Below are 13751 nucleotides of genomic sequence, written 5' to 3' on the forward strand. Positions count from 1 at the left end.
TCTGTTCTCCATGCTGTAACCGAAGTTATCTTCTGGAATACAAATCTGACCATGTCCCTCCCCAAGGCTGCAAGGCTGGACATGTTCTGACCCATCCCACCTCACCCTGATCTTTTCTTCCCCTTCCGTTGCTAGGCTTCAAACATACTTGCTTCTATTCTGTTCAACATCCACCTAAAGACTTTTTGCACTTGCTGTGTCTCCACCTGGAATGCTCTTTCCCCAGATTTTCACACAGCTGATTTCTCTTCATTTTCTTTGTTCCAAGGACCTCACTTTGCAAAAGTAGGTCCCGGTCTTTTCTTACTTTCATGTTATGACTGTGCTCTTCATCTGTGAACAGTCAGACTTGATAAATTGTCACTCAGGGAACTTGGCTTTGAAGGCCTGGGCTTTCTATTTCCAGGAGAAAAGGCTTTGTAAGTTAGAGGGAAGAAAAGCATGATGAGGACCCCTTCAGTCCTTGCATCTTGTTTGTGCTAAAAATGTTTCCAGACTCGCTACGCTGTAATTTCCATTGTTGGAGAGGAAACCCACCTCTCGTTGTACTTTAGGTGTCATCATTGTTATTCGTTTTGAGAGCCTCATAGTGATGAGGGTCACCTCGAGAGAGAGAAGCAGTTGGGTCCACTGTACTTGATGAATTTGCCTGTTCCACCTGAAGGAAGTTTTAAAATATTTTTAGAACTTCAAAATGGCTCAATAGTTAAAAGAGAGAAACTCCCCAACATAGAGAGCTGAGAAACCAGCATGGGTAATATTTGATTGTCATCTAATATTTTTTGAGTAGAAAATGGAGACTTTGCTGAACCTCTCTTTAGAAAAATAATTCCTCTGAAAAGTCTAAATGATTACAAATTTTATTTTACGAGTTTTGGAGATCTCATTGTCTCCATTATGAGGAAAAGGGCTGTGCTGCCCTCCAAAGAGGTGGTTTTATATGAAAATGTCATTACATGTTTTCAATATATAGTAGTCCAACATTTAGGGACCCTCATTCCCAGAAACCATTCCTTCTTTTTATAAAGCAACTTAATGTCTCAATGATAATACTGTGTAAGACCTGGAAGGAAAACTTGAAAAGAGCTTATCATGTAAAACTTTTCAAAATAATTTTATTTACAGAAAAGTTGCAAAAATAATAATTTCCATGTGTCTTCATCAGAACCATGTTTGTTTTACCATTGCCTGTCTCTAGAGAAACACATATGTTCCTAAGTGTGCTTGGTTAGGGAAGATAAGATTTTGTGACTTATTAGCAGGTTGATAATTGCTCAGCTTTGCTTAACTATTTTGTCTCCGTTTCCCTCATTCCACTTGCCAGGGAATTTTCCTGACTTCTTACTACCCTGCCTCATCCACACCTCAAAGCCCTAAGGAAATCAGAGTGGAGCCCTCGCCGCCTCCCTCGCCTCCCAGAGGCCTGGTCTCTGTTTCCTTCCTCCCCTCCCACCCCCTTCCCGCCCGACTCCGCTTTCTTCCCCAAACACGGCGCTCTTCCACATCCTAGTTCAACAGCGCTGGCCATTTTCCGTACTCTGTAAATCCCTCACCAGACTAAGCAGAGTTGCCTGGGGAGCCGTGAGTGTGGGGAGCCAGAATCAAGGAAGGTTCAGGTCTGGGGTCCTCGGAAAACCAGGGGCTCCGTGGCAATAAGCGACAGCCGGACAATCTAGGGACATCCACCGCTCTACGTTCGGTTCCCTTCGTCTCCTCTGGCCCAGGGCCGCGGGAAGTTAGAGGGCTGCGGAGGAGTCAGGGGAGCGAGCGTCCACGCCCGGGGCCTGGCGGTGCCCCGAGTCCAGCGTGGTGGTGACGGCGGGCTGCGGCGAGCATCTCAGCGCGGAGGGTCGTCTAGGGCAACGTAGTAGGGGCTGCGGGCCAGGCGGCAGGCGAGGCGAGCCACTGGGAAGACGGAGTGTCCCGCGGCTAGGGCAGGGCGGTTTCGGCGGTGCGGCGCCCGGTCACACCGCACAGTCACAGCCCCTCCGCCGCGCACGCGGAGTTGGCCGGCGTTAGGCTACCGGCCAGGACCACCCCTAGCGGAGCTCCGGTCCGCGCTTTGGAAGGCTCAGAGGCTCGAAAATCTACTGCTCTCGCGAGATTTTTCAAAGATCCCGTCCCTGCGCGCCGGCTTACGTTGTTGCCAGGGCAACGGGCGGTGCCAGCGCCGGCTGGAAGGAGAAGTATGAATTTTTGCCCGCGACCCTGGGAGACTTCAGAAGTGGCCATTACTGAGCTTCCAACCCTAGAGACCACGGCCTCTACTCCAGGCGGTGCCCCTGCCTCTGGGGGCCATGGGCCGGATCTCAGGGCTCGTGCCCTCTCGTTTCCTGACGCTTCTGGCGCATCTGGTGGTCGTCATCACCTTATTCTGGTCCCGGGTAAGACCGACAGCCACCCTCCTCCCGCCCGCATTCCCACTTCGGGGTGGTCCCAGACCAACCCCTCGTCTTCCCCAGGACTTGACCCAATCGCGTCCTCCCACCCCTCTTTTACTTTTCTTTCTGTTTTCTCTGCTTGCTCTCCAGGACAGCAACATCCAGGCCTGCTTGCCTCTCACGTTCACCCCCGAGGAGTATGAGAAGCAGGACATTCAGTGAGCAATTGGGGCGGGGTGGTCAGAATTAAGTAGTAGTGGGAGTGGAGGGGTCTTAGAAGAAGTCCAGGAGGCCTGAGCCAACTCCCTTCCTTTCTGCAGGCTGGTGGCAGCGCTCGCTGCCACCCTGGGCCTCTTTGCAGTGGAACTGGCCGGTTTCTTCTCAGGAGTTTCCATGTTCAACAGTACCCAGAGCCTCGTCTGTATCCTTTCTGCCTGCGCACCTTTCCCGCAGGGCCCATTTCTATCACGACTCCCTTCAGCCACCTAACTATCACTTTGGGGCACAATAGTGTCTGCCCTTGCAGGCAAACAGTCTCTCCAGCTGAGAGGTTTTAGGCAATACAGATTTAATACAATCTGCGATGATTTTTTAAGCCCCTGTTATGCACCAGGCAATGGAGATACCAAAATGGGATAAAACAGTTTTGTACCTTCAGGAGGAGGCTGACCCTGTAATTCAGTGTGATAAGCACCGTGCTATAGGAGTGGATGAAGATATAAAGCACTATGGGAACTCAGAAGAGGCAGAGGAAGTGAGGAACATGGCTCTTGACAATTGAATTGTAGTCCAAGAGGACCAGGGCACTAGTGGGTGATTCCAGCAGAATGTATCAAGCCACTTTGAGCATTCTTGTGTGGCCTGGGGTAGATGAGGAGCCTCTTCCTACCTCATCTGAAGGCTCCAGGCTGGCCCCTAAATATGGGATGGGTGTACCTGGGGTCACAGCTGTGCAGGCTCAGCTCTGGCCTCTCATGGCTATCCTAAAACTCAGAAGGCAGGGCTGCTGGCTCTGGTTTTTGCAGTTGTCCAGGGAGCAAGAAGTGAACCAGGATGCAGATACCAGCCCTACCACTGGCCTTTTCTAGCCCATGACTACCTGTCGATCGGAAGGCTTTCCTTGACTCAGATGCATTTCCAAGCCATCGGGGCTCACTGTAGTGCATCCGTGGCCCTATCCTTTTTCATATCTGAGCGTTGGGAGTGTACCATGTACTGGTACATATTTGTCTTCTGCAGGTACAGTAATATCCAATGTTTGGGGATGAGGGAGGAAGGTTTACTCTAAATCTTAAGGTTTCCCCCATCCAGCCCTTTATTCCACATGTGAGATATCAGATCCACTCAAGCTCCTGTAGTCTTTTGAAGGTCTGCCTCACTTATACTTTGTGGGCGGGGTCTTGTTTGGGGATTTGGGGGTTTTTATTGGAAGGGGCCCTAAACTCACCACCTACCTCCCACAGTGCCCTTCCAGCTGTCACTGAAATGGCATTATTCATCAGCGTCTTTGGGCTGAAAAAGAAACCTTTCTGACTACCTTCCTGGGAAGAAAGGCTGGAGGAACAAGGGACCATTCACCGTTCCTGGAAGGAGGAAGCCCCCCCCCCCCCAAAAAAAAAAACACCAAAAAACTGCATTTGGTGGAGGATTTTAGTGTTAGAGTAATTAACTGTAATTATCAGCGTTTTATTTAGAGCTTTGTAATGAAATCTATTTTAGAGTAATATCAAAATTTATAAACACTTCAGGAGAGAGTTGGGGTAGCCAAACTACTAGAGAAAAGGAAGGCTGTTTTCCAGTCTTGCAGATGTAAAATAATATGTACCGCTTTTATCTTGGTTATTACGGTAAATGTCTGACGGAAGGGAGTGGGCGGGGATATGTAAATAACGGAGCTAACGATTAAGGCTGCAAGCTTGTGAGTGGAGCATTCTGGGAGGAATTAGTTTATCCCTTTTGGCAGCCAAATAGAAAAAAACATATTTTGGAAGATCTGCAGGTAAATATAGAAACAGAAAAGGAAGAATCTAAATAAATTTAGTAGCTTAGGCTAACACGTCATTTACTCACCCTATTTTCTAAGAGGAATCCTTTTCATGGAGTTCCGAAGGGCCAGCGTCGACCGTTTATCGTCAGGTAGGATAATCCTTACCTGTTCCTCCTTCGGGAGGGCAGATTTGAATATGATGATCGGAGATCGCATGATACGTGATTAACGTCTCTGCGTAATCAGGGCCCGCAACACCCTGATTGCTCCTATCTGATTCTTCCTGACGATCTTTACATCTTTTTTCTTGGTGTTCGTTTGTGGGGTTTTGGGTGTGTTTCTAGTGGTGGTTGTTGTGCTGAGGTGTTCTCGAAGTTTAGTGGGTTTTTTTTCGTGTTTTAGTTAAAGCTGTAATTAATTTGCTTTTCTGAAAATTCTGGCGTCTTTGTGTACTTAAAAGTACTTAACAGGACTCGGGGGTCGTTTTGTGTATTTTTTTGGCTTCCTATAAAATGGGCAATTATGATCCTTATACTTCGTATGTCACTATGGCAAAAAGAGCTCCCACCCAGAAATCTGGCGAACTTGTTCACAGGGGAACAATACCTTACCTCTGCCTGCTAGCACATAGCAAGAACATGTATGGAAATTTATTAAAACATACATGCTATTAGTATATACATACAAACTACAAGAGTCTAACTTTCCACAGGATAGAAATTCTCAGAGTCATGTTTCCTGGTTTGGTGTGTGTTGGGAAGATTGAACCTAGGCCATTCTAAATAAGCTAAAGGCATCCAAGGAGATGCTTTCTGGTGTTGCCTCTCAGGTGATGTCTCACACACACATAGCCTTTCCCTGACCATATGTTTCTTCTGCTGGCAGCCCTTCATCCTGAGCTTTCATTCAATAAATACTTATTGAGCACTTATTTACTATATGCAGTACTCTGTAGTAGGTACTGAGAGAATTGATGTGAATATGACCCATACTCAGCCCCATGCTCAGCCTGGGCCATCACAGCTATTATGACTCATAGAGACAGAAAAGAAACAATATCCGATACTTCCAGAGTAATTAGTGCTACAAAGGAGACTTGTACATGCTATGGACTAGAGATTCATTTGACCAAGGTAGCAGGTGTTGCTTTTACAGCAGCAGTTAGAGTGAGTGTGGAGTGTGGCTGGAGCAGAGAGGTAGGGGAGCAGATTGTGAGGAAACGCAAGGAAGGTGGACACTGCTGGCAATTGTTAGAGACTTGATCAGGGAAGTCATGTTCCACTGCAGTCTGGCTTTCACCCCCACCCAGGGGTGTGTTCTAATAATTTGTGAAAGCTAACTTTTTGTTTTACAGAAACATTGTGAACCAGTTGTTAAACATATTATCAAAAATTAAAAAATAAATGATGTAAACTCACAATTAAATAACTTATACTTAAAAACAGAAGTAATAGATATTCAATATTCATTACTTCCTCTTTATTTTACATTTTACTATTACATACTTTTTTAAAATTTTTATTTATTGATTTCTTTTAGAGGGAGAGGAAGGGGGAAGAGAGACAGAACCATTGATTTCTGGTTCCACTTATTTATGCATTCATTGGTTGCTTCTTGTATGTGCCCTGACAGGGATGGCACCTGCAACCTTGGCATATCCAGACGACACTCTTAACCAACTGAGCCACAGGGCTAGGGCCACTAGTACATGTTCTTAAGGTTATTTACAGTTATTGCATTTATGGTAGAAATATATAAAATGTTGTACTACTGTGTATCTCTTCTGAACTCATTTAGTGACATCTTGATTGATAGTTTGAAATTGAGTCTTGGCAGGATAGCTCAGTTGGTTAGAGCACCGTCCTGATATGCCAAGGTTTCGGGTTCCAGTCTGCACATCCCAGAATCAACTAATGAATGCATAAATAAGTGGAACAACAAATCGATCTCTCTCTCCTCTCTTCCTCTCTCTCTCAAATCAATAAAGAAAGGAAATTGGCCTTGGTGGGAGTATCTACATCACAGAAGTTGGCAAGCACAACATAGCAGGCTTTGTCAACTGTATAGATTTAAGAAAGTGATGGAAAAATGTTAATAATGCAGATTCTATTTAGAAGTGTCATGTCTATGACTGTTGCATTGTGAATAGCACAAAAACCTGAAATATTCTCCAAGATTTGTAAACTATTATCAGATTTGTCCAGCGTTTTCTCATGATTAGATTGAGATTATGCATTTTGGACAAGAATTCCAAAGTCATTCAAGTCATTGAGAAACCAGAAGTTTCAACATATCTTCATTGTTTCACTTTTTGTCTTACTTGAAAATGTACATAAAAACCTCAACCAACATTCATGTTGGAACTGTACCTGCAATTAAGATACAACTCCGCTTATGAAATCATGGATATAAAAATGGAATGTATTATAAAGAATATTGTGTATTTTATTATTTGTACATTCTGTATTACATATCCTTTATATCAGTAAAATTATTTGTAATAAACTTACGTACATACATAAATGGATACTTTTTTGTAGAGTTGGTTGTTAAACATTTGCCAGCACACTCTTGCCTCTACCATCCCAAGAAACTGCTCATCATCAATGATTCCCTTGTTTCTAAAACCAGAGGTCACTTCTCAGACTTTAGCTTGACTTCTTTTCAGCATATAATATGTGACCATTCTCCTCTTAAAAATTTCTCCCTTGGTGTCTGAAGTGATTTCCCTGGTTTACCTCCCACTGTTCTGGCTGCTCCTCAGACTCATCCAGTGAATACTGATTAAGGACCTACAAGTATCAGTCATTGGGGACATACTACTGGGTCATCTCCTTTGCTTGCCCCTTAAATGTTGGTGGTCACTATTTCTTGGGTGACTTCATCCAACCTCTTGTCTTCAGACACCAACCAGATACTGCTGGTTTCCAAGTCTTGGCTCTCTTATGTGAGCTCTAGCCCAGAGCAAAAGCTATGGGAGCAAGCTGTGGGGCCAATCCTGAGTTCAAAGTGCACCCTCTACCCTTGGCTGTGTGATCAGCAACAGGTAGGTCACTTAACATCTCTGTGCCTCAATTCCCTCATCCACACTCCAGAAGTAGCTACTACAAGCAGTTCAACTATTTGTTTCTTAGTCAACACCAGAAGCTTTGCCAATTAGCATCAGAAATAGGTTCCCATTTTCTTGAAATTAGTGACTTGTTAATCAGCATAAGCCAGTCACAAAAAGACAAATACTTCATGGCTGCAATTATATGTGGTACCAAAAGTAGTCAAATTCACAGAGACAGAAAGTAGAATGGTGGTTGCCAGGGGCTAGGGGAGGAGGGGAGGAGTTGTTGTTTAAGGGATACCGAGTCTCAGTATACCGAATTTTGCAAGATGAAGAGAGTTCTGGAGATTGGTTGCACAATAATGTGAATGTACTGAACAATACTGCACTGTACACTTAAGATGGTAAATTTTGTTATGACTTTTTTACCCCAATTAAAAAAAATAATTTAAAAAATTAGCCCTGGCCAGTGTGGTTAAATGGTTTGAGCATCAGCTGTGTACCAAAGGGTCACAGGTTCAATTCCCAGTCAAGGGAATGTACTTGGGTTGCAGGTTTGATCCTGGGCCTGGTTGGGGCACATGTAGGAGGCAACCAATCAATGTGTCTTTCTCACATCGATGTTCCTCTCTCTCTCTCTCCCCTTCCCTTTCTATTCTCTGAAAAGCAATGGAAAAAATATCCTCTGGTGAGGACTGAAAGAGAGAGAGAGAGAGAGAGAGGGAGGGAGGGAGGAAGAAGGAAGGGAGGGAGGGAAAAAAATAGCTTTGGGTGAGGATTAACAATAAATAAAGAAATAAATCAATTAAAAAATTAAGATATCAGTGGTGAAAAGTGGGATTAGTCAATAAAAGAACAACTGAGTAACCATCTGGGGGAAAATATGGATCAATACCTTACACAATGAAATATTACAGATACATCAAAGATTACAGTGTAGGCCTGGCCTGGTGTAGTTCAGTTGGTTGAGTGTCGTCTGGTGCACAGAGAGGTCAGACCTGTTCAATTCCTGGTCAAGGCACAAGCCCAGGTTTCAAATCGATCCCTGTCAGGGTGAGCTGCAGGAAGCAGCTGATTGATGTTTCTCTCTCTCTCCCTTTCTCTCTAAAATTAGTAGGAAAACATTTTTTTTTAAAAAAGATTACAGTGTAAAAAATCATAAACTCAAAGAAACCTTGAAATTTTTAACCTTTTTATTTTGAATAATTTTAGACCTACGGAAAACTGCAAAAATGGTACAAAGTTCCTGTGTACCCTTCACCCACCTTCCCCAAATGTTAGCATCTTGCATAGCTGTTGTAAGCATGGAGAAACTTCATGTCTTTTGTATGACCCTTTCTTCTTTCTGTCCCTCCACTCCTTTCCTTAATCATTAAGCCCTTAGAACATCAGGTTCTGGTCAGCATCAAACTCCCTTTAAGAACAAAGCTTCATGCCCTAGCGGGTTTGGCTCACCGGTTAGACCGTCCCCAAGAGGACTGAAGGATCTCGATTCTGGTCAAGGGCATGTACCTCAGTTGCAGGCTTCATCTGAAATCAATAAAAATATTTAAAATAATAATAAACCCTCAGAGATAACATCTTGACTTCAGTTGTGTTTCAACCCTAGGCCCAGGAAAGCGAAATGACCCTATAAACCCAAACCAATAAAACAATGCCATGGCTGACATCAGAACCTGATACAATGATAAACTACTCCCTACCCTGGCCCCAACCAATCGGTAGAGCCCACGACCCCAACTCCTTTAGCCACCATGATTAATGATTTTTCCCCTGTGTAACCCATCTGGAAGCCATCGGGGAGCCAGGTCTTTGAGCTCGAGCTCACCTGTGACTCCAGTTGTCGCACCATTTCCTTAAAAATAAACCTTTAGCCCGGCTGGGCATAGCTCAGCGGTTGAGCATCGACCTAGGATCCAGGAGATTGCAGTTCGATTCCCAGTCAGGGCACATGCCTGGGTTGCCGGCTCCATTCCCAGTCAGGGGAGTGCAGGAGGCAGCCGATCAATGACTCTCTCTCATCATTGATGTTTCTGTCTGTCTCTCCCTTTTTCTTCCTCTCACTGAAATCAATAAAGATATATTTTAAAAAATAATAAGAAACCTTTACTTTCTTCGCTGCAAACTCCTATTCACATTTGATTGGGCAGGCAAACAGAACACTTTAGTCCAGTAATACTGTGCTGGCAAGTGTCTTGATTATTACATCCATCAAAGATCTCGAGGCTCCCCCTCTTGGGAGCATGCCCTCACCTTTCCCATCTCCCTCTTCCCCCAGCTGCATTACCTTTGCCTTTCTCTAAGATCCAAGGGCCCTTCTGCTGCCTTTGTAACTTGTTTCCTGATCCTGTGCAGCCCAGCTGGCTCACTTCTACTTCCTCTGTAACTTTCTAAATAAACTTTCTCTTATCATTTGAAAAAAAAATTTTTAAAGATTTAATGATGCGTGTTTTTCTTCAGCTTTATTGAGGTATAGTAGACAAACACACTGTATTTTAATAATCTCTTTTCTTGTGTGTTATTGCAACTCCTGATGCCAGCAGAATGCCTAGCATTGTAGAATGAAAGAGCCATCATTTAACAAATAAGGCCCAAGGAGAAGGCCATCTGCCATTTGGGGACAAGAACCCAAATCTCCTGGCTGTCAGGCCAGATCAGCTGACTCATTACAAGAATTTATTGAGTACCCACTACCAGCAGGCTCTGGCTCGGCAGGTGACATGGAGGGAAATAAGGGAGATGTGGCTTCTTGCCAATCACACTGCCTAGAGGGGGACTCCCCCTGCCCAAATAGAGGGACTTGTCAACCCAGTGAATCTCTAATGAATGGAGGGTTGAAGAGTGAGTGTTTGGGACCAGGAGGCATCACTGTCTCCTAGTCCCAGCAGACTCTGACCTGCCTGTGTCTCCTGCTCACACAGGGCTCTGGCATGTGGCTCCCCCATTGTGCATGCTCACACTACCCAGCTTCCCAGCAGCCCTGAAGGCTGGGCCTGTCCTGTCCTGCTGCAGTGACAGGAGCTGGCTCCCTCGCCAAAGTGGTAGCAAGTAATCAGGGCTTTCTTTACCAGTCTAATCAGAAACACTGAGCCACAGGTCCTGCCCAAACCCATCCTCCCAAACAGGTGCCCAGGAGTCTACCATTTAGCCAACTAAAAAAATAGACCCGTCAAGGCATTTATCTAAGCCTAGTTTTCCCCAAATGTAAAATCAAGGTAATATCTATCTCATAGGATTGAGGGTTGAACATGGTAGGTATTTACAACAACAGTCCTAAGAGCACTGTTATAATAGCAAAATAACTGGAAAAAAATCTAAAAGGCTGGTCCCTGAGGGACTAGTTAAATAAACTGTGGGTAGAAGAATGAGTGTTTGGGACCAGGAGTCATCCCTGTCTCCCAGTCCCAGCAGACTCTGACCTGCCTGTGTCTTGTCCTGCCTTCCATGGTTAAACATGGAAGATTGGTCATGAGCATTTGTCTTCTTTCCAAAAGTTAGCTAAATAACAGGAGAGAAGTCAAAGTGGCATAAATCTATAATGAGTAAGAGATCAGGAGAGAAGATGGCAGCAGACAAAGGATTTCAGCAAGATTTTGGAGGTTGGACAGCAGCCAAAGTGTGGTGACAGACCGAACAGGGCAGAGGGAGTCAAGAGGACATGATGCTCAAAGATCCTGTAGGTCCCCAGATTCTGGGCCTGGCCTGGCTAAACAAGGTAGCACTGAGTCTGTGTTCAGTGATGAAACCCCTGGGGCTGCCTCACCTCTCACACCTGAGTGACACATACCACCCCTCCCTCTGCGTACTCATTTTAAAAAATATATGTATCTTTATTGATTTCAGAGAGAGGAAGGGAGAGGGAGAGAGAGAGAGAGAGATAGAAACATCAATGATGAGAGACAGTCATTGATCAGCTGCCTCCTACTGGGGTTCGAGCCCAAAACCCAGGCATGTGCCCTGACCAGGAATCGAACCTCAATCTCCTGGATCCTAGGTCGATGCTCAACTGCTGAGCCACGATGGCTGGGCTGCATACTCATTTTTGAGGAGGCTTTGAATTTTGGGACCCGAGGCCCAGCAGATGTGAGGATTGAGACTAGAAACAGGAGTCCCCACCCTACTCCAGATCCACTCCCTCATCAAGGTCAGGAGATGAATAGAAGATATTGTTCTCTCAAAAAACTGAACGGCCCCAGAGAAAGCCTGCCATCTAACACTTGGGAGTCCATGTGAAAAGGCTTCCACTGTCCTACAGCAAAACTAATAGCCAATGAATGCCCCCCCCCCCCCCGAGCTTCCAATCATCCTCTTGGTGGCTCCCTATTGAATATGAACAGAGAGCCACAGGCCAGCAGACATTTGAGGAAAGCCTCTAAAAGAGACACTCTCCCATCCATATACAGTATTTAAAAATGACCGATGTGGCTCAGTTGGTTGAGTATCGTCCTATGCACTGAGAGGTCACTGGTTTACAGTTTGCCATCTCCTGGTCACTTCCAAGCCCAGCACAAGAAGCAGTCACCTGCAGGTCGCTCTGTAGCTCATGCTGGGTGACCAGGTAGCCAGGTGGCGCCAGGCAGGGCACAAGGAGTAGTTGACCTTGGCCTTTACCTCCTAGGAGGCCCTAGAGCCAGCACACCTAGTAGACAGCTTCAGACCATGCCGAAGCACCTCCATAAGCAATACACTCGAGGGGTGGACTTAGTGGGCACCAAGGCCCCACTGAAGCAAGTCCTGCTCCATGGGGTTGGCTCCTCTAAATGGGCATAGCTCATCTTTGTAGTCGATTGGCCTGGGGGTAAATCCCTCCCATTGCCATGCCAATAGCAATCAAAGCTCAACTACAACAGGAGGTACACGTAGCCCGCATGGGGAATGTACCTGGAGTGCCAGCTCAGGTGACCAGGGAGGCTGCACCACTGGACCCTACAGGACACCTAGTACATAAGGCCACTCTACCAAGACCAGACTGGGAGACATAGCAGCTCTAACTATTACACTGAAACAAACACATGGAGGCAGCCAAAATGAGGAGACAAAGAAACATGCCCCAAATGAAAGAACAGAACAAAACTCCAGGGGTAAAAAACACAAAACAAAATGGAAATAAGCAACCTAGCAGATACAGAGTTCAAAACACTGTTTATAAGGATGCTAAATGAACTTAGGGGAAGAGCAGATAAACTTAGAACTTCAACAAAGAGATAGGAAACATAAAAATGGAGATAGAAAACATAAAAAAGAAAAGTGGGAATACAATAACTGAAATGAAGACTACATTACAAGGAATAAACAGTAGAGTAGATGAAGCAGAGGACTGAATCAGTGATTTGGAAGATAAGGAAGCAGAAAACACCCAATTAAAACAGCAAAAAGAAAAAAATCCAAAAAAATGAGGACAGTTTAAGGAACCTCTGGGACAACTTTAAGCAAACCAACATTCTCATCATGGGGAAGATGGAAGGAGAAGAGAGAGAGCAAGAAACTAAAAACCTATTTGAAAAAATAATAATGAAAAACTTCTCTAACTTGGTGGAGGACTAGACATACAAGTCCAGGAAACAGAGAGAGTCCCAAACAAGATGTACCCAAAGAGGCCCACACCAAGACATATAATTAAAATGCCAAAGGTTAGCTTGGCTGGCATGGCTCAGTGGTTGAGCGTCAACCTGTGAACCAGCAGGTCACGGTTTGATTCCCAGTCAGGGCACATGACTGGGTTGTGGGCACAATACCCAGTGGGATGATTCTCTCTCATCATTGATATTTCTATCTCTTTCTCCCTCTCCCTTCCTCTCTCTGAAATCAATAAAACTTAAAAAAAAAAAAAAGAACAGTAAAATGTTGACAGCTCTTTAAAAAAAAATGTGAAAGGTTAAATACAAACAATCTTAAAAGCAGCAAGAGAAAAGCAGTTAGCTACAAGGGAGCTCCCATCAGACTTTCAGCTGATTTCTCAACAGAAACTTTGCAGGCCAGAAGGGATTGGCATGAAATATACAAAGTGATGAAAAACAAGGACCTACAAACTAAGAGTACTCTATCCAGCAAAGCTATCATTTATAATCAAAGGACAGATAAGGAGCTTCCCAGACAAGAAAAAGTTAAAAAGTTAATCACCACTGCCCGGCCGGACGTGGCTTAGCAGTTGAGTGTTGAGTTGGGGTCCAGGCGATCGGAGTTCGATTCCCAGTCAGGGCACATGCCCAGGTTGCGGGCTTGATCCCCAGTCAAAGGTGTGCAGGAGGCAGCCGATCAATGACTCTCATCATTGATGTTTCTCTCTCTCTCTCTCTCTCTCTCTCTCTCTCTCTCTCTCCTTTCCTCTCTC

At 45.0% G+C, this 13751-nt stretch overlaps 1 protein-coding gene and 1 non-coding gene across 2 annotated transcripts; both read left to right on the forward strand.

Moving 5' to 3' along the window:
- The first annotated feature begins 2183 nt into the window (after nucleotides 1–2183).
- Nucleotides 2184–3929, forward strand: TMEM107 (transmembrane protein 107). The gene is made up of 5 exons (XM_016222423.2): nucleotides 2184–2384; nucleotides 2532–2599; nucleotides 2702–2802; nucleotides 3524–3620; nucleotides 3845–3929. Exons 1-5 carry the CDS (start codon nucleotides 2298–2300, stop codon nucleotides 3912–3914), a joined length of 423 nt encoding a protein of 140 aa, XP_016077909.1. The 5' UTR covers nucleotides 2184–2297; the 3' UTR covers nucleotides 3915–3929.
- Nucleotides 3930–4510: 581 nt separating this feature from the next.
- Nucleotides 4511–4646, forward strand: LOC148091193 (U8 small nucleolar RNA). The gene has a single exon (XR_015715987.1). It is a non-coding gene; the product is annotated as a U8 small nucleolar RNA (small nucleolar RNA).
- Nucleotides 4647–13751: the final 9105 nt, after the last annotated feature.

This window comes from Miniopterus natalensis, chromosome 17 (assembly GCF_054644295.1).
Source record: "Miniopterus natalensis isolate mMinNat1 chromosome 17, mMinNat1.hap1, whole genome shotgun sequence".
Lineage (NCBI taxonomy): Eukaryota > Metazoa > Chordata > Mammalia > Chiroptera > Miniopteridae > Miniopterus > Miniopterus natalensis.

What these genes read in the sequence shown, in the direction of transcription:
- TMEM107 (XM_016222423.2), top strand. Translation starts at nt 2,298, where the DNA reads ATGGGCCGGATCTCAGGGCTCGTGCCCTCTCGTTTCCTGACGCTTCTG. An exon ending in TCACCTTATTCTGGTCCCGG is followed by an intron (nt 2,385 to 2,531) that starts GTAAGACCGACA and finishes CTTGCTCTCCAG; the next exon opens with GACAGCAACATCCAGGCCTG. An exon ending in CAGTACCCAGAGCCTCGTCT is followed by an intron (nt 2,803 to 3,523) that starts GTATCCTTTCTG and finishes TGCATTTCCAAG; the next exon opens with CCATCGGGGCTCACTGTAGT.